The 25,640-nt window shown below is 39.5% G+C and overlaps 3 protein-coding genes across 4 annotated transcripts in view; 1 reads left to right on the top strand and 2 right to left on the bottom strand.

Moving 5' to 3' along the window:
- MINDY2 (MINDY lysine 48 deubiquitinase 2) overlaps positions 1–25,640 on the bottom strand; it is a 65,527-nt gene that overhangs the window by 36,897 nt on the left and 2,990 nt on the right. For both annotated transcript variants that reach the window (XM_079769369.1, XM_079769370.1), the window contains exons 2-3: positions 15,290–15,347; positions 7,626–7,690 (exon numbers count right to left, since the gene is read on the bottom strand). In XM_079769369.1, coding sequence (XP_079625495.1) covers positions 7,626–7,690; positions 15,290–15,347 — 123 coding nt within the window. The remainder of the gene's footprint in view (positions 1–7,625; positions 7,691–15,289; positions 15,348–25,640) is intronic.
- Positions 3,564–6,442, bottom strand: LOC307097556 (eukaryotic initiation factor 4A-I-like; the record flags this gene model as incomplete). The annotated part of the gene is given in 5 exon segments (XM_079767681.1): positions 3,564–4,480; positions 4,484–4,507; positions 4,510–4,878; positions 5,263–5,337; positions 6,392–6,442. Coding segments are annotated over 5 exon segments (750 nt in total). The 3' UTR covers positions 3,564–4,249.
- On the top strand, positions 10,446–13,430 carry LOC307098512 (large ribosomal subunit protein uL22-like). The gene is given in 3 exon segments (XM_079769372.1): positions 10,446–10,827; positions 10,830–10,856; positions 10,859–13,430. Coding segments are annotated over 3 exon segments (459 nt in total). The 5' UTR covers positions 10,446–10,736; the 3' UTR covers positions 11,200–13,430.

The following is a 25,640-nucleotide window of genomic DNA, read 5'->3' as shown; positions in this document are numbered from 1 at the left end:
CTCTCTGACTCAGCTGCAGTTTGTTAGGTAATTTTAGGTTTCAAAGGACCAGGCCATTCATATACAAAAACCTCTGTGCACAGCTTGGGTGGGGCGGGGTCTCAAGGTGGAGCAAACAGCAATGGCTGACCATCGGTCCTGCCCTAAGAGGCCCCTGGGTCTCAGTGTCCCTCAGTAATCGCTGCAAGCACCTCTGAGAGAAAACCACCCTTGAGTTCCGCCCGATGCCAGACAGTCCAGTTTCTCCCCGTATGAGTCTGGGTCCCCAGAGTCTCACCCAGAACTGGAGTTCAGAGCATTCGGGAGCTTGTGTCTTCCTCCCAATTGAGAAAGACAACCGCGAACTCAGTTGCCAATCCTTTCCATGCACGCACCTCCGTACCACTGCACTTTACTTCCGCAGCTCCTCTGAGTCTCAGTGTGCTTTTCTCTTTCCTTCTAGTTGTAGAATTTCCACTCAGCCAGCCTTCCTGTGGTTCTGGATGATGTCTGTTTTGTCTTTTAGTTGTCGTTTTGAAGTGGTTGTGCGAGGCAGCAATTTCAGGTCTTTACCTATGCCGCCATCTTGGTTTCCACGTGTTTCAATTTTATAATACTATATTATATATACTATTTTGACATGCAATTTTTTGCAGTAATGTAATTACCGCATGAATCTTTCTTCTAATTAATTTCCTTTCAATGTGCATGAATCCGTGCACCGGGCCACTAGTAAATACATAATATAATATCAAGTATTGGTAAGAAAAATTGAGCAGGACAAGGATGTACAGAGTGACAGGGGTGAGGGACCGATTTTAGACCAGGAAGCCTAAATACAAAAGTTTCTAGTCAAAGAAGGCCTCTTCCACTTCTAGGTATATATCCAAAATAATTGAAAGCGGCGTCTTGAAGAGATATTTGTATACCCAGGTTCATTGAAGCATTATTCACAACAGCCAAGAGGTAGAAACAATACACATGTCTATTGACATATATGTAAAGAAAATGTGGTATATACATACAATGGAATATTATCCAGCCTTAAAGAAAAAAAAAAAAAGGAAATCCTGTTATATGCTACAATATGGATGAAACTTGAGGACATTATGCTGAATAAAATAAGCCATTGCAAAAGTACAAATTCTGCACTATTCTACTTATATGAAATATCCAGAGTAGTCAAAATCATGGGAACAGAAAGTAGAATGATGGTGGTTGGGGCCTGGAGGGAAAGAGAGCTGAGGAATTGTTTGATGGATACAGAGTTTCAGTTTTACAAGATAAAAATGTTCTAGAGATATGTTACAAAACAATGTGAACACGGTTAACATTACTGAATTATACATTTAAAAATGGTTATGACACCCTAACCGGTTTGGCTCAGTGGATAGAGCATCGGCCTGTGGACTCAAGGGTCCCAGGTTCGATTCCGGTCAGGGGCATGTACCTTGGTTGCGGGCACATACCAAGTAGGGAGTGTGCAGGAGGCAGCTGATCGATGTTTCTCTCTCATCAATGTTTCTAACTATCTATCCCTCTCCTTTCCTCTCTGTAAAAAATCAATAAAATAAATTAAAAAAAATAAAAATGGTTACGAGACTGAATTTTATCTTTTTTTAACCACAAAATTAAAGAAAAAGAAATGAGCTATTAAGACATGGAGGAAATTTAAATGTATTATTACTAAGTGAAAAATACCAATTCGAAATTATTTCATTTATTTTGTTGTAGCCATGCTTGACTCATTGCTATTCCATGGACACAGTATTGAACTCATTTCTGTATCAGAGTTTTTGCACTAGCGTCCACTTTGTCTGGAATGTGGCTATATGCTGTATGATTCCAAATGACAATGTGAGAAAGACAAACAATGCAGACAGCGAGATCAGTGGTTGCCAGAGGTTAGGAGGAGCGAGGGATATATAGGCAGAGCACAGAGGATTTTTAGGGCAGTGAAACTATTATGTATGATACTATGATAGATGCATGTCATTATATATTGGTCAAACTCATAGAATATATCACACAAAGAGTGAACCATAATGTATACTATGGACTTTGGGTATTAATTATGTATCAGTGTAGTTTCATCAATTATAACAAATGTATTCACTCTGGTACAGGATTTTGATAGTCAGGGAGATTGTGGGTGCGTGTTTGGAGACCAGAGGTATATGGGAACTTTGTAATTTTTATTAATTTTGCTGTGAACTTAGAGTGCTTTAAAAAGGGGGAGAGGGCTCTTTAAAAATGACACCTAGCCCAGCCAGTATGGCTCAGTGGTTGAGCATCAAACCATGCACCAGGAGGTTGCTGGGTGGATTCCTGGTCAGGGCACATGCCCAGGCTGCGGGTTCAATCCCCACTAGGGGGTGTGCAGAAGGCAGCCGACTGATGATATTTCTCTCTCATCAATGTTTCCTTTTAAAAAAATATATATTTTATTGATTTTTTACAGAGAGGAAGGGAGAAGGATAGAGAGTTAGAAACACTGATGAAAGAGAAACATCAATCAGCTACCTCCTGCACACCCGCTCCTGGGGATGTGCCCGCAACCAAGGTACACGCCCTTGACTGGAATCGAATCCGGAATCCTTGTCTGCAGGCCGACGCCCTATCCACTGAGCCAAACCAGTCAGGGCTCTCTCATCAATGTTTCGATCTCTCTCCCTCTCCCTTCCTCTTTCTCTAAAAGTCAATAAAAACATTTTAAAAAAATGATACCTAAATAGTAACCAAGCAAAATACTGTCTTGGGAAGCTCTAGGAAAAAACCATTCCAGACAAAGTGGACACTAGTGCAAAAACTCTGATGCAGAAATGAGTTCAATACTGTGTCCATGGAACAGCAAGGAGTCAAGCATGGCTAGGACAAAATAAATAAATTGGAAAGTGGTGGGAGATGAAGTCTGAGAGACAGAGGCTGGATCACAAACACTTGTCGGCCAACTCAAGGAGTTATTCTATGCACATCAGTTTTCTCATTAAATATAGTCACACAGTCTGTAATAAAGACTATTTTAAAACATGTTTTTCTAAATTTTGATACATTAAATATGGACATACTTAAAGGATATTTTTGATGAAACAAATAAAAGCCAATATATAAAATTTAATAAAACTTTATTGAATTCCTACTGTTAATCAGACTCTGTGATACATATTGAAGATATAAAAGAGGAGTAGACTATAGCCTACTGGAGAGCTTATAGTAGAACACGAAATAAATCCTTTTATGTTAAACTCAGGACTCTCTCTGAAATCTGAAAAAGACAAATTTAGGTCATAAGAACAAAGTTTTGTTTTACCAAATAACTGATAAAATTCCATTCTAAGAGACTGGACACAGTGAAAACAAAAAATTATTCAAATATTTAAAATTTATGAATGAGAAAATGTATAACAGAATAACATTATTATATAATCTTTGGCTTTCATCAGTTTCACCTTTCTAATAACTATGTTTCCCCAAATATACTTGACCCTAGAATAACATCAGATTGAATTACATACATTCACTTATACAAACATCTTTTTCAGTAAATACTGTAAATGTATTTTTCTCTTTATGATTTCCTTTATTTTAAAATTATAGTTTGACATTCAATATTGTATTTTTTCTTTATGATTTTCCTAACATTTTCTTTTCTCTAGCTTACTTCATTATAATACAGTACATAATACTTATAAGATATAAAATATGTGTTAATAGACTGTTTATATTATTGGTAAGGGTTCTGGTCAATAGTAGGCTATTAGCATCTAAATTTTTGGGGAATCAAAAGTTACATGCAAATTTATTTTATATATATATTTTTTGCCTCAAAAAGTGGCATTTATTCAAAGGAAAAGAAAAAAAAAATGACAAGATAGCCATCCCTTGGCTCCCTTCTCTCTCCCCTCCTGCTCCTCCTCCTCAGCCTGCCAAGGACTGAGAACGCTGGCTGGGATAGCAGGCCAGCCCCTCTGAGATGAGGTCAGCAACAATGAGGGGCATCTCCTCAATGGAGGTGTTGTAGAAGGCCTCAATGTCTCAAAGAGTCCTCTTGCCCTAGCTGGTTTGGCTCAGTGGATAGAGCATCGGCCTGTGGACTGAAGGGTCCCGGGTTCAATTCCGGTAAAGGGCATGTAACTTGGTTGCAGGCTCAATCCCCGGCCCTGGTCAGGGTGTGTATGGGAGGCAACCAATCAATGTGTCTCTCCCTCTGTCTCTCCCCAGTTCTTCCACTCTCTCTAAAAACCAATGGAAAAATATCCTCCAGTGAGGATTAAAAAAAAGAAAAAGTCCTCTTGTTTTCTTCTGTTACCATATTAATAACCACACCCTTATGGCCAAAACATCCACCCCAACTGATTCTGTGGATATAATTTTCCCTGTTGGTGGGAAGGTCATAGTTGATGACTAAAGAATCCTGATGCACATCAATGCCTCTGGTCAACAGGTCTGAGGTAATCAATACTCTGTTAGAGCCAGAGCGGAACTCCCTCATTATTACAACTCATTCCTTTTGGTCCACATATCCATGCACAGTGAAGAGACAGTAAAGTCTTGGGTGTGCATCTTCTCAGTGATCCAATCAACCTTTCTTTCAGTGTTGATGAAGATGACTGCCTGGGTAATGGTGAGGATTTCATACAAGTCACACAATGTGTCCAGCTTCCACTCTCCTTTCACATTGATGAATTGGCAGATACCTTCCACAGTCAACTCTTCCTTCTTGACAAGAATCCGAATGGGGTCCCTCATGAACTTCTTGGTCACCTCAAGCATATCGGAAGGCATTGTAGCTGACAGTAATTCCAACTGGGTTTTGCTGTTGAGCTTTTGGGATATGTCATAGATCTGGTCCTTGAACCCATAGCTTAATATTTCATCAGCTTCATTTAGTACAAACCTCTTTTATTTAAATATATTTCATTGATTTTTTACAGAGAGGAAGGGAGAGGGATAGAGAATCAGAAACATCGATCAGCTGCCTCCTGCACACCTCCTACCAGGAATGTGCCCGCAACCAAGGTACATACCCTTGACCGGAATCGAACCTGGGACGCCTCAGTCCGCAGGCTGATGCTCCATCCACTGAGCCAAACCGGTTAGGGCACAAACCGCTTGATACATTTGGGAGACAGGTATCTGAGGTTAAGCATATCAAACACATGGCCTGGGGTGCCCACGATGATAGGGGGAGCTTCCATCTGCAGCTTCTGTAACTCAGCACACACACTTGTACCCCCAAATCAGGCAGGAGGCAGCCATGTAATCTCCTAAAGCCATGACTACCTTCTGTATCTGCTGTGTCAATTCTCTAGTGGGTGCCAGGGCCAAGACCTGGGTGGCCTTTAGATCCAATTCAATCTGTTGCAGAATCCGTATGGCAAAAGTGACTATTTTCCCATCCCAGATTGGGTCTAAGCGATCACATCATAACCCTTGATACAAGGAAGAATGGCTCGCTGCTAGATGGCAGAGGGCTTCTCAAAACCATAGGCATAGCTTACACCTTTATAGATCTTCCACATTTTTAATAGGTTACATAGTATTAAAATATATTGATATAATATGATAAGCTCCATAAAGATTAATAAAGTGATTAAAAATCAACAAATTTATAAACAAAAAGTTTAAAGGGATATGTATTTTGTTATCTTTTTCCTAAATCAAAGTTATGATAATATAAAATATAGATCCTAGGAATGGTTGCTTACATCATCAGAGTTACTATTGGTTCCTGTAAGCCAGTGGTTGAAGTATGTTTTAGAATTTTCCCCATATATATGTTTTTATTGATTGTTAGAGAGGGAGGAAGGGAGAGGGATACATCAATGAGAGAGAAACATCATGGATCAGCTGCCTCCTGCATGCCCCCTACTGGGATCAAGCCCACAACCTGGGCATGTGCCCTAACTGAGAATTGAACCAGTGATTTCCTAGTGCATGAGTCAAGGTCACCCAAAGGTACTTCTAACATACCAAAATATCTATTTTTTAATTTTTTTGTTAATCCTCACCTGAGGATATTTTTCCATTGATTTTTAGAGAGAGTGGAAGGGAGTGGGGAGAGATAAAGAGAAACATCGATGCCTGCAACGGAGGTATGTGCCTTTGACAGGAATTGAACCTGTGACTCTTTAGTCTATGGGCCTATGCTCAATCCACTGAGCCAAACTGGCTAGGGCCATACCAAAATATTTTAAAAATCTACTTGTAGTCATTTAAAAAACTGTCATAGAAACACACAAATACAGTGTTGTCTTGTGTAAGCAAAACTGGGAAAAATATGCTCTTAGTTTACATTACAATTTCTGGTAAAAAGGGTTTAATTAGGAAGATTACAGCTCTGCATTGGTCTTCCTAAAATTTAGGCTTGAACATTCCTGCTCACATAAAATAGAACACTATTACATTATACCTGTGGAACATTAAACACCAGCTTACACTTAGCAATATCAACTTGATACATTACTACTCTCAAAGCTAATGATAAAGTTTTTATTTCAAAGTTGAAACAAAAAGTATCTAACAACTGCTTATTTTAAATAACATGAGGAAAGATGAATGAATGACAAAATCACTTGAAAATCAACTTTGCAAAGAAAATACCAGGTTACCATTCTACGTAGGCCTATAGAATAATATCTATGTTTCATTCTATATAGCACATATCCTCCTATCTAATAAAAGAGTAATAGGCAAATTGACTGTCACTCCAACACACAAGATGGCTGCCCCCATGTGGACACACGATGGCCACCACAAGATGGCCAGTAAGGGAGGGCAGTTGTGGGCGATCAAGCCTGCAAGGGAGGGCAGTTAGGGGTGACCAGACTGGCAGAGGAGGGAAGTTGGGGGTGACCAGGCCTGCAGGGAAGGGCAGTTGGGGGGGATCCAGGACTGCAGGGGAGAGCAGTTGGGAGGGACCAGGCCTGCAAGGGAGGGTAGTTGGGGGCAATCAAGCCTGCAGGGGAGGGCAGTTAAGGGTGACCAGGCCTGCAGGGGAGGGCAGTTGGGTGGGGGGGACCAGACCTGCAGAGGAGAGCAGTTAGGGGCGATGAGGGTGGCAGGGGAGGGCAGTTAGGGGTGACCAGGCTGGCAGAGGAGGGAAGTTGGGGCGACCAGTCCTGCAGGATAGGGCAGTTGGGGGGGACCCAGGCCTGCAGGAGAGAGCAGTTGGGGGAACCAGGTCAGCAGGGGAGGGCAGTTAGGGCCAATCAGGCCAGCAGGGAAGGGCAGTTAGGGGTGACCAGGCCGGCAGGGGAGGGCAATTAGGGGCAATTGGGCTGGCAGGGGAGCAGTTAGGCATCTATCAGGCTGGCAGGGGAGTGGTTAGGGGATGATCAGGCTGGCAGGCAAAAGTGGTTAGGGGCAATCAGGAAGGAAGGCAGGCAGATGAGCAGTTGGGAGCCAGCAGTCCTGGATTGTGAGAGAGATGTCTGACTGCCCTTGAGGGGTCCCAGATTGGAGAGGGTGCAGGCTGGGCTGAGGGACACATCCCCTCCCCCCCCCCCCCCCCCCCCCCCCCCGTGCACGAGCACCGGGCCTCTAGTATTCATATAAAACAGAGACTGGTCATTGATTGAGATCAATGAATATATCCTTAAGTTAAAAATGACATATTTTAATATAATAAAAATTGTTTATATTACCTGTTCATAATTTAAACGTTGAATTTCTGAAATTTCTTTTGGCTTTGCATCAAGCATGTAATCTCCTGTAAAAAGAAATTGTGAAGTTGCCTTTAAAAAAATATCAGATTTAAATTTTAAATTGTAGCAATAAGTGACATATAAAATTAACCACCTAATTCTAATCAGAGAAAATTGTTATTTGTCTCAGATGTATATTTTTAATCCTCACCTGAGGATATGTCCATTGATTTTAGAGAGAAAGGAAGAGAAACATCAAAGTGAGAGGAAAAACAGCAATCAGCCCCCACATCCTGGATGTACCCCAACCGGGGATCAAACCCAATCCTACAACCTAGGTATGTGACCTGACCGGGAATCGAACCCACAACCCTTCAGTTTATGGGACAACTCTCCAACCGAGCCACACTGGCCAGGGTAGTCTCATATATTTTTTCAATTAAATATTCTAATGCTTTTGAGCTTTCTCTTTCTTCCAGTTTATATTTGAGCATCTTTCCATATATTACAATAAAGCTCTAAATGGCTGTACCAAGTTTCACTGTTATTAATAATATAACTATTACCCCATTACCTTTCCAAGAATGGGTGTTATCAGTCTTCTAAATGTTTGCGCCATTCTGAGAAGTAAACAAAAATTTTTTGCATTTAAAAAATTGATGTATTTTATATGTGTTTTTATTTGGTATCACCTATTTAATATATCTATATGACTTTTGGTATATGTGGCACCTTTTAAATATATGTAGCTCCATTTTACATCTGCAGTGCCTTATCTATGTTTTGTCTTTTTAATTATGTATTAACTATATATACTCCTTTTCTTTTAATTGCCTGCCTTCACAAGTATTATTTCTTCTTACTGAACTATAAAAGCTCTTTTTCAATTAGAGAAATTAGAACATTTATTATTATACATGTGGAAAATATTTGCCCCCCATATTGGCTTCTAACTTTATGGTTATGCTTTTTTGTCTATTGTTTGTGTGATACAGAAATATTTAATTTTAATATAGTCAAATTCTTCTATTAATAGCTTCTGGGTTGGATGTCATGTGTAGAAAGATCTTCACATCTTAAAAGTATCAAAATAGCCCTGGCCAGTGTGGCTCAGTTGGTTGGAGAGTCATCCCATACACTAGTGGACGATGGGTTCGATTCCCAGTCAGGACACATAACCAGGTTGTGCACATGAGGGTGGCAGCCGATGGATGTTTCTCGCATCAATGTCTCTCTCTCTCTCTCTCTCTCTCTCTCTCTCTCTCTCTCTCTCTCTCCCCTACTTCCTCTCTCTAAAATAATTTTTTACAAAATATACAAACATTCACATATGCCTTCTTCATATAACTTTATGTTTATCTTTTTCAATGTTAAATCTTTAATTTACCTGGTATTTATTTTGATATAAACAGTTATATATAACACCAGCTTCTCACCTAGCCTCCCAAATCACTAACAAGTTGATAAAAATTTTTATAATACAACCTTTATTTTCTAATTCAAAATAAACTTCTAAAGACTGCATCAAGTATTCTCTTAAGCTCTCCAACTCTGCTAAAAAAAACCACTACAACTGTTTTGAACATTAATATATTATTTGTAGTTTTTTTTCAAAATATATTTTATTGATTTAAGAGAAGAAGGGAGAGGGATAGGTAAAGCATTAATGATGAGAAAGAATCATCAATCGGCTGCCTCCTGCACACCCCCCCCACTGGGGATCAAGCCTAGAACCTAGGCATGTACTCTGACTAGGAATCGAACTGTGACTTCCTGGTTCATAGGTCAACACTGAACCACTGAGCCACACTGGCCATGTTATTATTTGTACTTTTAACTAGAACTTTAGGATAGCAAGATTTAGGTGGGTGTGGGGTAGAAGGGGTCAATGGGAAAAAAGGGGGACATCTATACTTTCAAAAATAGATAAGTTTAAAAAATAAAATAAATAAAAAGATAGCAAAATCTAGGAAAGATTTTATTCTGCATAGGTACAAGAACTCCAAAAGCACTAAACGAATTGATTTTCAGAGATATATAAGCAAGTCTATATAACAAATATTTCTGAGTCCATATAATATATGGCACACTGTTTATTTACCATATATATGTATCTATATCTATATCTATATCTATATCTATATCTATATCTATATCTATACACACACACACACACACGTACATATATTTGAGAACCTAATTGCTATACTTGTATCCTATATTTCACTTGATTGAAGAATTTGATATTTTTACTTATTATATTATTTATTTTTTATTGATTTCAGAGAGGAAGGGAAAGGGAGAGAGAGATAGAAACATCAAATGATGAGAGAGAATCATTGATCAGCTGCCTCCTGCCCGCCCCCTACTGGGGATTGAGCCGGCAACCCGGGCATGTTCCCGTGACCAGAATAGAACCCGGGATCTTTCAGTCACTGAGCCAAACAGGCAAGGGTGAAGAATCAGATATTTTTAAAAGGCACAGATATTTTTAAAAGGCAGAGTTTGATGCTGTCTGGTTTGCTCAGTGGTTGGAGCATTGGTCTGCACACTGAAGGGTCTGGTCAAAGGCATGTACATGGGTTGTGGGTTCACTCCCTGCCTCTGGTCAGGGCATGTGTGGCAGGCAGCCAGTAGCAACCAGTCTCTCTCACATCAATGTTTCTCTCTCTCTCTCTCTTTCTTTCTCTCTCTCCCCCCTCCCTCTCTTTCTCTTCCCCTCCCTCCCTCCCTTACACTCTCTCTGAAAAGAAATGGAAAAAATATCCTCCAGGTGAGGATTAACCAAAAAAAAAAAAAAAAAAAAAAAAAAGGGCAGAGTTTGAGTTTTTAAGGGAATATCTTTCAGATTTAGATACCTAAATAAATCTTCTTTTAAGAGTGCTGTTTTGTCTAACTTTTCTAACCTTTATTATCTGAAACTGGTCAACAATATTATTTGAGTCAGTAACTATTTATTCAGCTCTTCCCGAAAGCAGCCAGAGGTGACCTCTGAAAATAGTTTGCTATTTACTTGACCCAGAAAGCCCCACAAAATCATGCACATCAAGATGTTCAAATCTTCATGTTCACTTTAAGAACACTTGTGAAACTGCCCAGGCCATCAAAGGTATGCATATTCAAAAAGCCACCAAGTATCTGAAGGACGTCACTTTACAGAAGCAATGTGTGCCATTCCGTCGTTACAATAGTGGAGTTGATAGATAACCCAGACAAAACAGTGGGGCTGGACACAGGGTGGCCCCAAAAGAGTGAATTTTTGCTGCACATGCTTAAAAATGCAGAGAGCAATGCTGAACTTAAGGGTTTAGATGTATATTCTCTGGTCATTGAACACATTCAGGTGCACAAAATTCCCAAGATGCAGCATAGAATTTACAGAGCTCATGGGCGGATTAACCCGTACTTCAGCCCTCTCTACCACACTGAGATGATCCTTACTGAAAAAGAGCAGACTGTTCCCAAACCAGAAAAGGAGGTTGCACAGAAGAAAAAGATATCCCAGAAGAAACTGAAGAAACAAAAACTTATGGCCCTGGCCCTGGCCTGTGTGCTGTGTGACTCAGTTGGTTGAACTGTCCTCCCAGACATTGAGAGGTCACCAGTTTGATTCCTGGTGCTGGTACATGCCCTGGTTACAATATTAGGTATGAATCCCCAGTAGGGGGCATATAGGAGGCAGCCGATCGATATTTATTTCTCTCTCTCCCCCTCTCCCTTCCTCTCTCTCTCAATAAAAAAACATATTTAAAAAAACCCAAAACCAAAACAAAAACAAAAAACACCAAACATATGGCCCAGGAGTAAATTCAGCATAAAATAAATACAAATAAAGTAAAAAAAAAGCAAAGAAAGCAAAACTATTTATTGTGAGTCTATTATATGTTTAGTAATGGGTTAAAACAAATATTAGGAAATGAATGGTTCTCTTTAAAAACAATAATTTGCCCTAGCTGGTTTGGCTTAGTGGATAGAGTGTCGATCTGTGGACTGAAGGGTCCCAGGTTCGATTCCAGTCAAGGGCACATACCTGGGTTGTAGGCTCAATCCCCAGTAGGGGGCATGCAGGAGGCAGCCAATCAATGATTCTCCTCATTGATGCTTCTACTTCTCTCTCCCTCTCTGAAATCAATAAAAACATATTTTAAAAAAGCCAGTAATTTGGTTGGGCAAACAACATACAGGAAACAGAATAAGATAATGATGAAGTATAATATAGTTAAAATGTAGTAAGTGCCACCTTATGTTAGTCTAATCCTCACACAAACTATTTCAGATAAGTAAAGTTACAATATAAATTCCAATTTGCGTTATACTTTTTTATACATTATCTTTCTACCCATTTTCTACTTTCCACCTACACTTCTTCCTCACCTTATTTTATTAGACCTCCTAGCACTTCCTAGGTATTCTAGCTTGTCTTGTTCATTTCTTTATGCCAAAGCTCGCCAACAAACCTTGTCCATGTATGGCCCTGCTCTACTATTCTAGTAAGAAATTTCCAAATTAAAATTCACTCCTCATCTAACCTATGCCAATCAAAATTCCCATTCCCGTGTGGTTTCTCAGCTAGGTGCTAGAAAAGCAATTAATGGTTTCTCTTATAATCTTTCTACAAGTGTTTGCTTATTAACTCAAAAGTGTCTCTGGTTTCTCTAGAGAACTGGAGTAATCTCAAGAGGAAAAAAATTAAATAGTTTAGAAAATTAAACAATTTGTCATAGCAGGATTGGCCCTGAATAAAGTTTACTTTTGGTGAGGCAAATTCTTCAGAATCTCTTTTTTCATACCACTCTTGCTCACTTTCCCCCCAACCCCATTAGGATATTGCTTTCACGCTACTCCTAGTTGCTGATTCCCCCTCACCCAAAACTTTCAAACCTCTTTCAATACCCCAGATCTAGATATTTCTTCATTAATATTTCTTTTTTCCTATTAAAAATGTCTACCCTGTGGCCTATTTCCTCAAAGCTTTGCTAACTAACATTTAAATGATATTAATATGCCAAATGTCCTCCCTGCTTTTACCACCCTCTACTTGCTTTTGTCTGCATACTTTCTGAGACAAAATGAGCTGTTATATTCCTATTGGCTGTATATGAGGATTTCCAGTTTTCTCTTGTACTCACTCCAAGCAGGTTTTCATCCCATGCACTTACTTGTCAAGGTTATCAATGGCCTCCTTATGGCTCAGTCAATAGTCAAATTTAAAGTCTTCTTCCTGCTTGAACTACTTGCAGCATTTGATCCAGCTAATATCTCACTCTTCATTGAAGGTTCGCGGGCTGACGCTTTAACTACTAAGCAAACCTGCCAGAGCCCTATGTTCTATTTCAACATCACAGCCAGAGAATTCTTATTAAACTCAAGTCATATCATATCAGTTCTCTGTTCAAAATTCTCTAATGGCTGACCAGCTTACTCCCAGCTAAAGTCAACGTTATAATAGTCTACAGAGCCCTATATGATCCGACCCTATCACTTCTCATTTCCTACCACCTCCCCTTTACACACTACTCAGCAGTCATACTGGCTGCTCAAGAGCATCAAACATATTTTAGCCTCCCCCTTAAATATAATTTAGAAATCACAAAGTCTAAGAATCACTAAGCTAGACTAAAAAAAAGTATAGATAGATATTTTATTTCTAGATATCTAGGTATTCAAAGTAATCTACCCATATGTAGGTTGTTCCCTAGCCAGTAAATATCCTATGTAATAAAAGGCTAATATGCAAATCAACCAAATGGTGAAACGACTGGTCGCTATGATGCACACTGACCACCAGGGGGCAGACACTCAATGCAGGAGCTGCCCCCTGGTGGTCAGTGCACTCCCACAGGGGGAGCACCACTCAGCCAGAAGCCAGGCTCACAGCTGGTGAGTGTAGTGGTGATGGTGGGAGCCTCTCTCGCCTCCACAGAAACACTAAGGACCCCTTGGGGGATGTCTGACTGCTGGCTTAGGAGCGGGCCTAAGCCAGCAATCAGACATCCCCCAAGGGGTCCTGGACTGCAAGAGAGCCCACCACCACCCAGTGCACGAACATTGTGCACCGGGCCTCTAGTAATGAAATTAAATATTAATTACACAAAAAAAGGGTCTTCCAAAAGCTGCAATCTCAATTACTTCACTAACCCTACATCTCACAAAAAAACCAGTTAGCTAGTTTTCTGGAATGACAAAGACAAAGTAATCAGCTGATAATTTTTTTTAAAAAATAAAAATTTAATTACTAAAAAAATTGTGAGAATATGGACTAAGATTTCCATTTGGTAATAGTATAAATATATAAACTTTTCTTTGTTAAACCAGGAAAGATCTCAGTGCGATATACAACTACCTCCTCTGTAAACAAGTTCTACTCAATGTAGCTGGTCTGTAAACTGTGTATTGATGGTCTGTTTTCAAATAAGAGGCTTGCATAAGAATGCAATTCAATACACTACTTCCTTCACCAAGAAAATTTTGCTATGAAAAAGTCAGATAAACTAAACAGTGGGCTTACTACTGTAAATGTTTTACATACTGGCACAAGTCCCTATCTCACTGCATATTGATAGCTAACATTTCATAAACTGGCATAGGTCCATGAATCATACTTTGGGTAGCACTGCTCTAAATCACCCACTGGGTCTTTATTCAAAGTTAATCAGTATTTTTTATTTTAAAAAAATTTTAAATATATTTTGATTTTTCACAGAGAGGAAAGGAGAGGTATAGAGAGTTAGAAACATCGATGAGAGAGAAACATCGATCAGCTGCCTCCTACACACCCCCCAGTGCGGATGTGCCCGCAACCAAGGCACATGCCCTTGACTGGAATCGAACCTGGGACCTTTCAGTCCCCAGGCCAACACTCTATCCACTGAGCCAAACCGGTCAGTCAGGGCAGTATTTTTTATTTTTATTTTTTTATATTTTTATTGAGTTCAGAGAGGAAGGGAGAGGAAAAATAGAACATCAATGATGTGAGAGAATCATTGATCGGCTGCCTCCCGCATGCCCTGTACTGGGGATTGAGCCCACAACCCATGCATGTGCCCTTGACCCTTCAGTCCATAGGCCAATGCTCTATCCACTGAGCCAAACCAGCTAGAGTGTAATCAGTATTTTTAAAAACAGTTTCTATATGCAATATCAGAGTTTCTGTGCTACTTCTCATTGTGCAACTTATTGGAATTAATATGTATCTTGTGTTTTCTAGATGTTGTTCAGTTTCCTTATAAATATTATAGAATTTTAGTCCTGGTCAGAAAGAAGGCTTTAACATCCAAGAAGAATGACATACTGATAAAAAATTCTAATTAAGAGATTAAAAATTATAATTTTAAAATAGATTATATAATAGTACTTCTGGAACATGAGATTTGATAACATGTTTTTTATATGTTTTTATTTTATTTTATTTATTTCAAAGAGAGGAAGGGAGAGGGAGAAACATCAATGATGAAAGAACTATTGATCGGCTGCCTCCTGACACCCCCTACTGGGGACTGAGCCTACAACCTGGGCAGGTGCCCTGAACAAAAATGGAATCATGACCTCCCAGTTCATGGGTCAACGCCAAATCACTGAGCCACACTGACCAGACTTGATAACATATTAGCTTTGAACACTTGGTTTTAAAAGAGATATAAAATCATCCACTTTTCAACACTAACCTAAATATTCCATCAGCTGTTCAGCAGTTATGATTTCCATCATCGGTGGAAGTTTAACCTGAAAAACAAAGTATTTTTTTTCTATAAAATCAAATGTTTTAGGTGATTAAAGTGTTTCTCTCAGAAATACAAGTATGTATGTACATATATGTATCTACTATTTGTATACATTAACATTCACATTAACATTATTAAAATGCTGTTAGTGAATCTTTATAAAGTGTAACAGTCAATCCTATAACAATAAAATTTACATAATGATATAATGTCTCATAGACATTGAGAAATCTGTTTCCAATGCCTAGTGCTCTGCCTCTCACCATTCACCATGATTGTCATTAGGCACCTGTAACAGTGTCCTGCATGATAAAAAAGGCAGTTCAAGGTCAGGAAAAGGCAGCTGTGACAGGTGACTCACCAACCAGTTTTACTAAAGACAGGCTTAAATACAGTTCAATATCCCATTACTTCAGTCTATGCTGGCTATTTTTTATTGTTGAATGGCTAACATGAATACAGTATTAAAGTATTAGTCACACACTGAAGAATTCAGACTGTATTATTCCACTTGTAAAGTTTAAAAACAGGTAAAATTAAGTTATATTGTTTAAAGCTGCATACTTGGTGATAAAACTACAAAGAAAAGTAAGGAAATGGATACTATAAGAATCAGGATTATGGTTAGCCTTAGGGATAAGAGAAGTGATAGTTGGAAAGGAGCATATTAGACATTTCTGGGGTGCTGGCAATGCTCTATTTCTTGACTTGCACGGTAGTTCTGCTTTACAATAAATTGTTAAACTGGACATTTCTGCTTTATGTTCTTTTCTTATTATATTCCACAATAAAAAAGTTAAAGTTAGGTACATATTTAAGTTTCTAAAGCTAATTCAGCTGCAACATATCAGTCTAAATTAATTTTTCAAATGAACTGGCATGAGTTACACAGATATTATAGCTAATAATTATAAATACTTTAAGTGACTTATTCAAAAGCATACTCTGTGGTATATTCATAGGAGAAAAATAAATAATGTAGGATGGAAATTCAAACAAAGTCATTAACATATCAATAAGAGAAGAACTGCATAATTTAAAATTGTTCAGAATTATTTTCCACTCAACCAAGGAAATAATTTAAATCGGCAATTTCTCCAAATTCCCCAAGTGTTGAAAAAGGTCCTCTGGGTGTTCAAGATACCAAATGTGGTAATAGCATGCCACAATTTTTTGTCTGTTTTAATCAATGAATAAAATAGGTCTTATAAAAGATCCCTGTAACATCGAACAATGTGAGAACCTCTGAGAGCATATATGATAGTTGATGCTTATGATTTAGTCATCCAGTGGATTTATTACTCAGTGAACCCAAGAGATTCCATGGAGGTTTTGATCATTGCTCAGTTCTAATTATTTTCATTTTCTGTTTTAAAAAGAATTATAATACTTTTTTTTTTTAGCAGTTTTAAGTTTACAAAAAAATTGAGCAGAAATTATGGACAGTTCCCATATATGGTATGTTTTAAAACTGAAACTTACTGGCAAATTATGGTCCCTGCTTGTTTTTCTAAATAAAGTTTTATTAAAACATGATTTATGTATTGTCTGGCTGCTTTTGCACTATAGTAGCAGAGTTGAATCTTGGCAACAGGGACCATATTAGCCCACAAAGCCTAAAATATTTACTATCTGGCCCTTTACTGATTCCTGCTTTAGGTGATTTTAACTTTTATCATATAGGTGCCTTCAGTATTGCTTTTGGATGTCTGATATTTAAACCAATAGTTTATATTCACTGTGAATGGTCATATTCTGAACAACTGCCAGACCAATCTGAAAGATCATTATACCTAGCAATGTTACTTAAACAAAATAAGACCCACATATTCTTTTATTCCAGACATATTCGCTACTGAAATATATTCACCAGAAAATTCCATAAACAAAGCTTATCCTCTGCTTTGGTTAATGTAGTAATCCTACTATAAAATTATCAAGATAAGAAACAAAGGCACTAACAAGTATATGTATTTGGGAAATACATTCTATAAACAAATTTCTGAAAACAGATAATTTCAGGGTTTAGCCTTGGAATTTCCAAATAATTGCTTATCATGGGTTTCTTCAAATATTTGAAATAGAAAATGACAATCTCTATATTGATTGTAGAAGTGGGACAACAAATACACAAATATTTTAACTGACTTATTCACAAGCATACTCAGTGGTATATTCATTTTCTGAATCTTAGCCAATAAAATATCCTGGATGTTCATTAAAACTAGAAACAAGAGTTAATAGTGAAGAAAAATACCTGTCTCTCACTAACAACTAACACTTTGGAGCCATCAACAGATCTTATTTTTTTTTAATCCACATAAATGATATTCCTGAAAGCTTGCTTCTCTTTTTGCTTTCCTCTACCACAATCACCTTAAAAGCCAGTGCCAAGGTTTTATTAATGATCCTAAGACTGAAGGACTGCGGGTTCAATTCTGAGTACCTCATACCTCGGCTGCAGGCTGGATCCTGGCCCAGTTGAGGTTTGTGCAGGAGGCAGTCAATTGATGCCTCTCTTTCTCTCTGTCTCCCCCCCTTACTTCCACTCAATGGAAAATAAAAATCAATGGAAAAATATCCTCAGATGAGGATTAACAACAGCAACAAAAAGATATTTAAAAAAAGAAATTAGCTCTTAGGTAATCTGGCAAATAGCTCCCTCAGTTTGTAGCATGTTTTGATCTAGTTCCTGGTGTGTGTGTGTGTGTGTGTGTTTTGTGGGGGGGGATTGTGAAGGTGAGGGGTGAAGAGTGGTGGTGTCTTTCTGTCCTATTTTTCTTCAACCTTAAACTCTCTTTGTTTTGTTTTTTAACAAAATAAGAATCTAATGTATTCTTATTTTATGGTTTCTAGCACTAATGTCTGGAAAAACTGTGGTATGCAGTTAGACAGACCTGAGCAGAGCGAGGAGGATGGGCCAGGTACAGGTCACCAGGGTGGAAAGCCTTGGGTGACTAGCAAAGGACAATTGTAGGGTGGGACCCAGCTTCCAGGTCCCACTAGCACATCACTGATTGTGGTTTGGACCCACTGGCCTTTCCTCCCTAGAGATAACATCTAGGCCTCAGTTGTATTTCAGTTCCAGACCCAGAAGAAAAATAAAACCAGCCACAGCTGCATAGAATAATGACCCCTAGCGCTAACCAATCAATCAATGGAGACCATAACCCTGAAGGACATACCTGGAAAGCTGCTGAAGCTTCCACTGGGACCTCCCCTAAAATCTCCACCCTTAAAACCCTTAGGAAGGATTCAGAGCACTCTCCTTCCCCTTTCCACTTTTATCCCTCCAGGTGGTTACCATTCCCTTCCTCACATGTAAGCTCCAAGCCCTTCCTTTACCCCATCACTTGTTTTCCATGCCCATTTCTTCTAGGAATAACTTTTCTACCTCTGTGATTTACCAAATAAATGTTCTATTATAGTTTGAATCTTGGCTCTGAATTCTTTCCTAGCCAGATCTCAAATACCAAGGTTGCTGAACACAGGTCCAGTCTGATCCCATAGGTCAAACACCTGGTGCCCTTCCCTCTGCCTACAACAAAACCAGTTTAATGTAAAAGAACCTTGCTTCAGAACCCTGATGTTCCTCTCTTGACTCCCTCTACTATTATATTAATACCTTCATAAACAAAAATATTAAGGCAGAAACGTTAAGAAATTTAAATTATATGCAACCCCAGCTGGTGTGGCTCAGTGGCTGAGAGTCAACCTATGAATCAGGAGGTCGCTGAGTGGATTCCTGGTCAGGGCACGTGCCTGGGTTTTGGGTTCCATCCCCAGAAGGAAGCATGAAGGAGGCAGCCAATCAATGATTTTCTCTCATCATTGATGTTTCTGTCTCTCTTACCCTCTCCCTTCCTCTCTGAAATCATTAAAAATGTATTTTTTTAATTGTATGAAAAAGTAGAAAAATAAAAGCATAATGGCCCAGCCAGCATTGCTCAGTGGTTGAGTGTAAGCCTATGAAATAGGTCACAGTTCGATTCCCAGTTCAATTCCCGGTCAGGGAACATGCCCAGGTTGTAGGCTTGATCCCCAGTGTGGGGCGTGCAAGAGGCAGCCAATCAAAGATTCTCTCTCATCGTTGATGTTTCTATCTCGCTCTCCCTCTGTTTGCCTCTCTGAAATCAATAAAAAAATATATATACTAGAGGCCTGGTGCACGAATTCGTGCATGGTTGGGGTCCCTGGGCCTAGCCAGCAATTGATGCCTACCCAGAGGGGCAGCTGGCCATGGGAGGGGCCATGGGAGGTTGGCTGTGGGAGCGCACTAACCACCAGGGAGCAGCTCCTGTGTTGAGCATCTGCCCCCTGGTGGTCAGTGCACATCATAGCAACTGGTCGACCAGTCGTTCCGATCATTCTGGTCATTCAGTTGTAACTGTCGCTTAGGCTTATATATATATAGATTTAAAAAGCATAATGAATTCAGCTTCAACATTTATAAAATAAGACCAATAACATCACATAAATTTTATATTTTATATATCTTCTAAGTGGATTTTTATAATTAATTAGTCTAATGAATGGGACACAGCCCTCAAATATACCTATAAATGGCATCAGTTTTTGTTTTTAATATATTTTTATTGATATCAGAGAGGAAAGGAGAGGGAGAGTGACAGAAACATCAAGGCTGAGAGAGAATCATTGATTGGCTGCCTCCTGCACGGTCAGCGACTGAGTCTGCAACCCAAGCATGTGCCCCAACCAGGAATCGAACCATGACCTCCTGGCTCATAGGTCATGGCTCAACCAAATATAGCATAAAGAAGCAAATTGAAAATGTATTCCAAGATATAAAGTTGAGTAAGTTACCTGATATCAGTTAAAAAGACAGAAATTTGAGCTTGAGTAACTTAATGGATAGCTTTCCTTCTTTCTGGATTTGTTGGAATATCATAGCTCAACTATTTTACAGATTATGAATAATAACCTACCTACTCTCCACCAGTCCAAAGACAATTTTAATTAAAACTCCATTTCTAACTCAGTACTTAACCCTGTTTGATCATTTTAACTGTCATCTCTCATCCAGAACCACAGCATTTACTTCCTTTGAATCACTCAAATCCTTCCAATATGTTCAGTTTATTGATTTTCTTGTTACTTCATACCCAAAAAAGACATGATCAACTATTTTATTTTCAACTCTAATTCCACTGACTCACTATGAATCAACCTTTTAAAAGCCCAATCCCTGATAACCCTAACTAGCCATTCTTCCTGCTCCTATTTCCAAGTATGAAAACTACTGGGGGTCGAGGGGGGCGGGGAGGATAACAATAAAGCAAAACTGATATACTAAAAGTTTTTAAAGAATACCCTAATTTATTCATTGCTACTCGTGACTTCCTATTTATGCCTCAAATTCCTAGGCATAATCTCCAATGAGGTTAGAATTTGTTTAAAATATAATGTACTTTTCTCATCATACCAGCCCCTCATGCTTTACAACCTCTTTCCTCCTTAATTACTGACAAGTTTGATAGTTATTTCTGAAGAGATCAGCTGTTATTCTGCCAAAATGGAAAATGAGATCTCAATTTCCATCTGTCAATCTTAACATAATCTTGTCTCTGTATGTATTTGCCTTACTTTAGAAAATAAGATTGTTCTTCCTCCAAAGAGAACTTTACCACCTATTCGGAAATGTCTGTATTATCACTTTTTAGCAACCTTGTTGTCCTCACACCTGTCTTTTTGGCAAAATATTTCCAATTCTACCAGCTACTTGATGCTGTTACATTTGACAATAACTACTTCTTTTTAAAATATATATATTTTTAATTCCAGAGAAAAATGGAGAGGGAGAGAGAGATAGAAACATCAATGATGAGAGAAAAGCATTGGTCGACTGCCTTCTGCATGCCCCACAATGGGGATCGAGCCCACAACCGGGACATGTGTCCTGACTGGGAATCAAACCATGACCTCCAGGTTCATAGGTCGATGCTCAACCACTGAGCCATGCCGGCCGGGCATAACCACTTCTTTATTACAGCTTCTCTCTCAGACGATTATCATGACATTTCCCTATTTTTAGTTTCTTTTACACCCTCTCTCCCTTAATGCTTAGCATTCCCTTTTCCCCACCAAGTTAAATCTTTATTCCTGTTTTCTCTGCGTCTACTGAAGAATGGGATGGAAAAGAGAGTGGGGAAATGGAGGATAGGGAAGATGTTTATGCTGGCCATTTGTAGCTCCTCACGTATATTGAGGTGGAAAAAGTTGACAACTATTGCTCACCACTCTCATTTATTCTTATAGTTATCATATTACTTACATCTATATAATGTTTCCCTAATTCTATTTTTTCTATAATTTTCACCTCTTTCCTGACCCAGTCCATATTTCTAGAGGTATAATGAACATTTATATTTTTGTCAGACATTTCCAACCTGACACGATCTAAGTTTGACATCAACTTTCCACCTAAAACACCTTCTCTATCTTTTGAATGGCCCAAGAAATCTCCAGATTAGAAAAATGGTGCCATCTTCTTCATTTCCTCTATCCAGGTAGTGATCATTTCATCATTTAGACTGTGACATCAAAGAGAAGGGGCAAAGAATTCTCCATCCAAAAGAGCTATCCTTATCAATTCTTCCTGCTACACTCACTACAGTCTTACCTCTAATCTAATCTCAAGCAAAAAGACCACTTTCACTATGTCTTTCCTCTGTCTAGTAATCTCTATTATAAAAACCCCATGGCTGTGACGCCGTGACGCCGTCATGACCAAACGCCAAAAGGCACCTGCTGAACATCATATGATTTCTTCATGGGAACAAGTAAGTGTTGCTCTGTTCAATTCTCATCTTCCAACGAAGGTCAATTTAAGTGCTCCTGAGAAAGAAAGGTTAGGGCAGGAAACTATTCTTATCTCTGTCCACACTGTCTTCAAGGTGGGCGGGGAGGCGCACTCGGGTGGGGGGGACTTGACACTGGGTCCCACGCCCGGTCTGGGTCTTGCACAATTTCGCTCGGTGGGCCTCTAGTTTATAATAACTCCCTAATACAACTATATATAAAGTTTAGGAGAAACCAAGATGGCGGCTTAGGTGAAAACCTATACTGCTGCCTCGCACAACAATTTCAAAACTACAACTAAAAGACAAAGCAGACATCACCCAGAACCACCAGAAAGCCGGCTGAGTGGGAATTCTATAAGTAGAAGGAAAAAGAAAAGGACAGAGACAGAGGTGCAGAGACAGAGATGTGCGCGTGCGAGAGGAAAGGCCAGGAGGCTGGATACGCGGCTGCCTTGCTAGTTCCGGAGGGAAACAGGGCCTCCCGACTGCACCGCACTCCAGTTCCGGGTGAGACTTTGGATACCCACACTCATTCGAGGAGAAACTGGACTGTCTGGCAGCGGGCAAAGCTCGAGAGCAGCTTTCTCTCAGAGGTGCATGCAGCCATTGCCACGGGGCACGGAGACCCAGGGGAACTGCGGAAGACAGGTGAGGTGGCGCGTGCGCAGAGAGGGCTCGGGCAGTTGAACACGTGGCTGCCTTTCTCGTTCTGAAGGGAAACAGGGCCTCCTCACTACACTGTACTCCAGTTCCAGGTGAGACTTTGGGTACCCACACTCATTCGGGGAGAAACTGGACTGTCTGGCAGCGGGCAAAGCTCGAGAGCAGCTTTCTCTCACAGGTGCGTGCAGCCATTGCCGCGGGACACTGAGACTCAAGCCTCTTAGGGCGGGGCTGATGGGAAACCAAGGCTGCCTGCTCCGCCCTGAGACTCTGCCCCATCCAAACTGAGCACAGAAGCTCTCCCAGTGTAGACACAGCTGATCCTCACAGCCAATTGGCCTGGAGGTCAACTCCGCCCAGTGATACCAACAACAATCAAGGCTAAACTACAACAAGACTGTGCACACAGCCCACAAAGGGGTGCACCAAGAATGTCCACCTCCACCTGGGGAGGCTGAGGCACTGGGCCCAAAGGACACCTCGCACACAAAGCCACTCCATCAACTCAGAGAAGCAGCTAAATTGTGAGACAAAGAGGCAGATCACAAATGAAAGAAATGGAGGAAAGCAGAAGACTGGACATAGAGTTCAAAACCACATTTATAAGGTTACTCAAGAATCTGCTAAAAACCTCTGAGTGAGACCTTTAAAGATCTTAATGAGAATGCCAAAAAAATGGAAAAGGACCAGTCAGAAATTAAGCATACACTGTCTGAAATAAAGAATATACAGAAATTCAACAGTAGATCAAAGGATCCCAAGAATCAAACCAAAGATTTGAAACATGAGGAAACAAAAAACTCCCAACCAGAAAAACAAAAAGAAAAAAGAATCCAAAAATATGAAGATAGTGTAAGGAGCCTCTGGGACAACTTTAAGCGTACCAACATCCAATTATTGGCGTGTCAGAAGAAGAGAGAGAGCAAAATATTGAAAACTTATTTGAAGAAATAATGACAGAAAACTTTCCCTACCTGGTGAAAGAAATAGACTTACAAGTCCAGAAAGCGCACAGAACCCCAAACAAAAGGAATCCAAAGAGGGCCACGCCAAGACACATCATAATTAAAATGCCAAGGGCAAAAGACAAAGAGAGAATCTTGAAAGCAGCAAGAGAAAAACAGTTAGTTACCTACAAGGGAGCACCCATACGACTGTCAGCTGATTTCTCAACAGAAACTATGCAGGCCAGAAGGGAGTGGCAAGAAATATTCAAAGTGATGAACAGCAAGAACCTACAACCAAGATTACTCTACCCAGCAAAGCTATGATTTAGAATTGAAGGTCAGATAAAGAGCTTCACAGACAAGAAAAAAACTAAAGGAGTTCATTAATACCAAACCAGTATTATATGAAATGCTGAAAGGTATTCTTTAAGAAGTGGAAGAAGAAAAAGGTAAAGATAAAAATTATGAACAACAAATACATGTCTATCAACAAATGAATCTAAAAATCAATTGAATAAAAAATCTGAAGAACAGAATAAACTGGTGAATATAATAGAATCAGGGGCCTAGAAAGGGAGTGGACTGACAATTCTCAGGGGAAAGGGGGTGTGGGGGGTGCGGGAAGAGATTGGACAAAAATCTTACACCTATGGATGAAGACAGTGGCGGGGGGTAAGGGCATGGGGTTTGGTGGGGAATCAGGTGGAGGGGAGCTATGGGGGGGAAAAGAGGAACATAAGTAATAATCTGAACAATAAAGATTTATTTAAAAAAAAATAAAGTTTAAACACAACCAGTGACGGTCCTCTAAAATCTGATACCTACCTTCATACCCTATCTACTATAGCATTTCAAAAACTTTTTGGTCTTAGAACCCTCTACAGTCATAAAATTTTTGAGGTCTCCGAAGAGCTATATGGGTTACATCTATCAATACTTAACATACTGAAAATGAAAAATTTTAAACACAATACACAAGCAAACATTCTACTAACTGTCAGAGCAATGTCATCACACATCATGCAGGCTGGAAAACTCTAACACTTGTGAGAGAATGAGAATGAAAAAGGCAAATAGCATCTTAGTATTATTATTAAAATATTTTTGACCTCTAGAACCCCTGGCTCACTTTAAGAACACTGCTCTATCTAACCTTGATTCTTTTAACCTGTCTCCCTATCAACCATTGAGGATTACTGATTTGTAACTTTTGTGTGCAATAGCCTGGAGGTAGAGAGAAGACTAAGAACCACAGGTTTATGAAATAATCTTCAAATTCATTAACATGCTCACAGTCTAATCCCACTATTATTTCCTGCTATTGCATTTTTCCCCTCCTCCACCGTACTCCCCAAATAGAACAAACGTTTTTCTGCTTCAGCATATTTGAATACAGTATTCCCTCTGTGTGGAAGGCCTTCTCTCACTCATCCTTCAGACCCAATTCATAGGTTATCACTTCTTCGAAGCTTTCTATTAACACATCCCATTCCCAATTACCTCTTTTTCTGTAATTCAATAGCACATTTAGAACTTCTTACATTGCACCATGATTACTGTTCATAAGCCTGTCTCCCCACTAATAGAAACCTATATGAGAGCAGACTTGCATCTTTTTTTAAATTTTTATTTTTTGTTAATCCTCACCCGAGGATATTTTTCCACTGATTTTTAGGGAGAGTGGAAGAGAGGGAAACACAGAGAGAAACATTGATGTGAGAGAAACACATAGATTGGTTACCTCCTGCATGAGCTCTGACCAGGAACTGGGCCTTGGAGGAGCCTGCAACCCTTGTATGTGCCTTTGACCAGAATCGAACCCGACACTCTATCCACTGAGCCAAACCAGCTAGGGCCAGACTT

The sequence above is a fragment of the Cnephaeus nilssonii genome (genome assembly GCF_951640355.1).
Source record: "Cnephaeus nilssonii genome assembly, chromosome: 4".
Lineage (NCBI taxonomy): Eukaryota > Metazoa > Chordata > Mammalia > Chiroptera > Vespertilionidae > Cnephaeus > Cnephaeus nilssonii.
The sequence above is the reverse complement of the archived record's forward strand: the minus strand, read 5'-3'. Positions and strand labels throughout refer to the sequence as shown.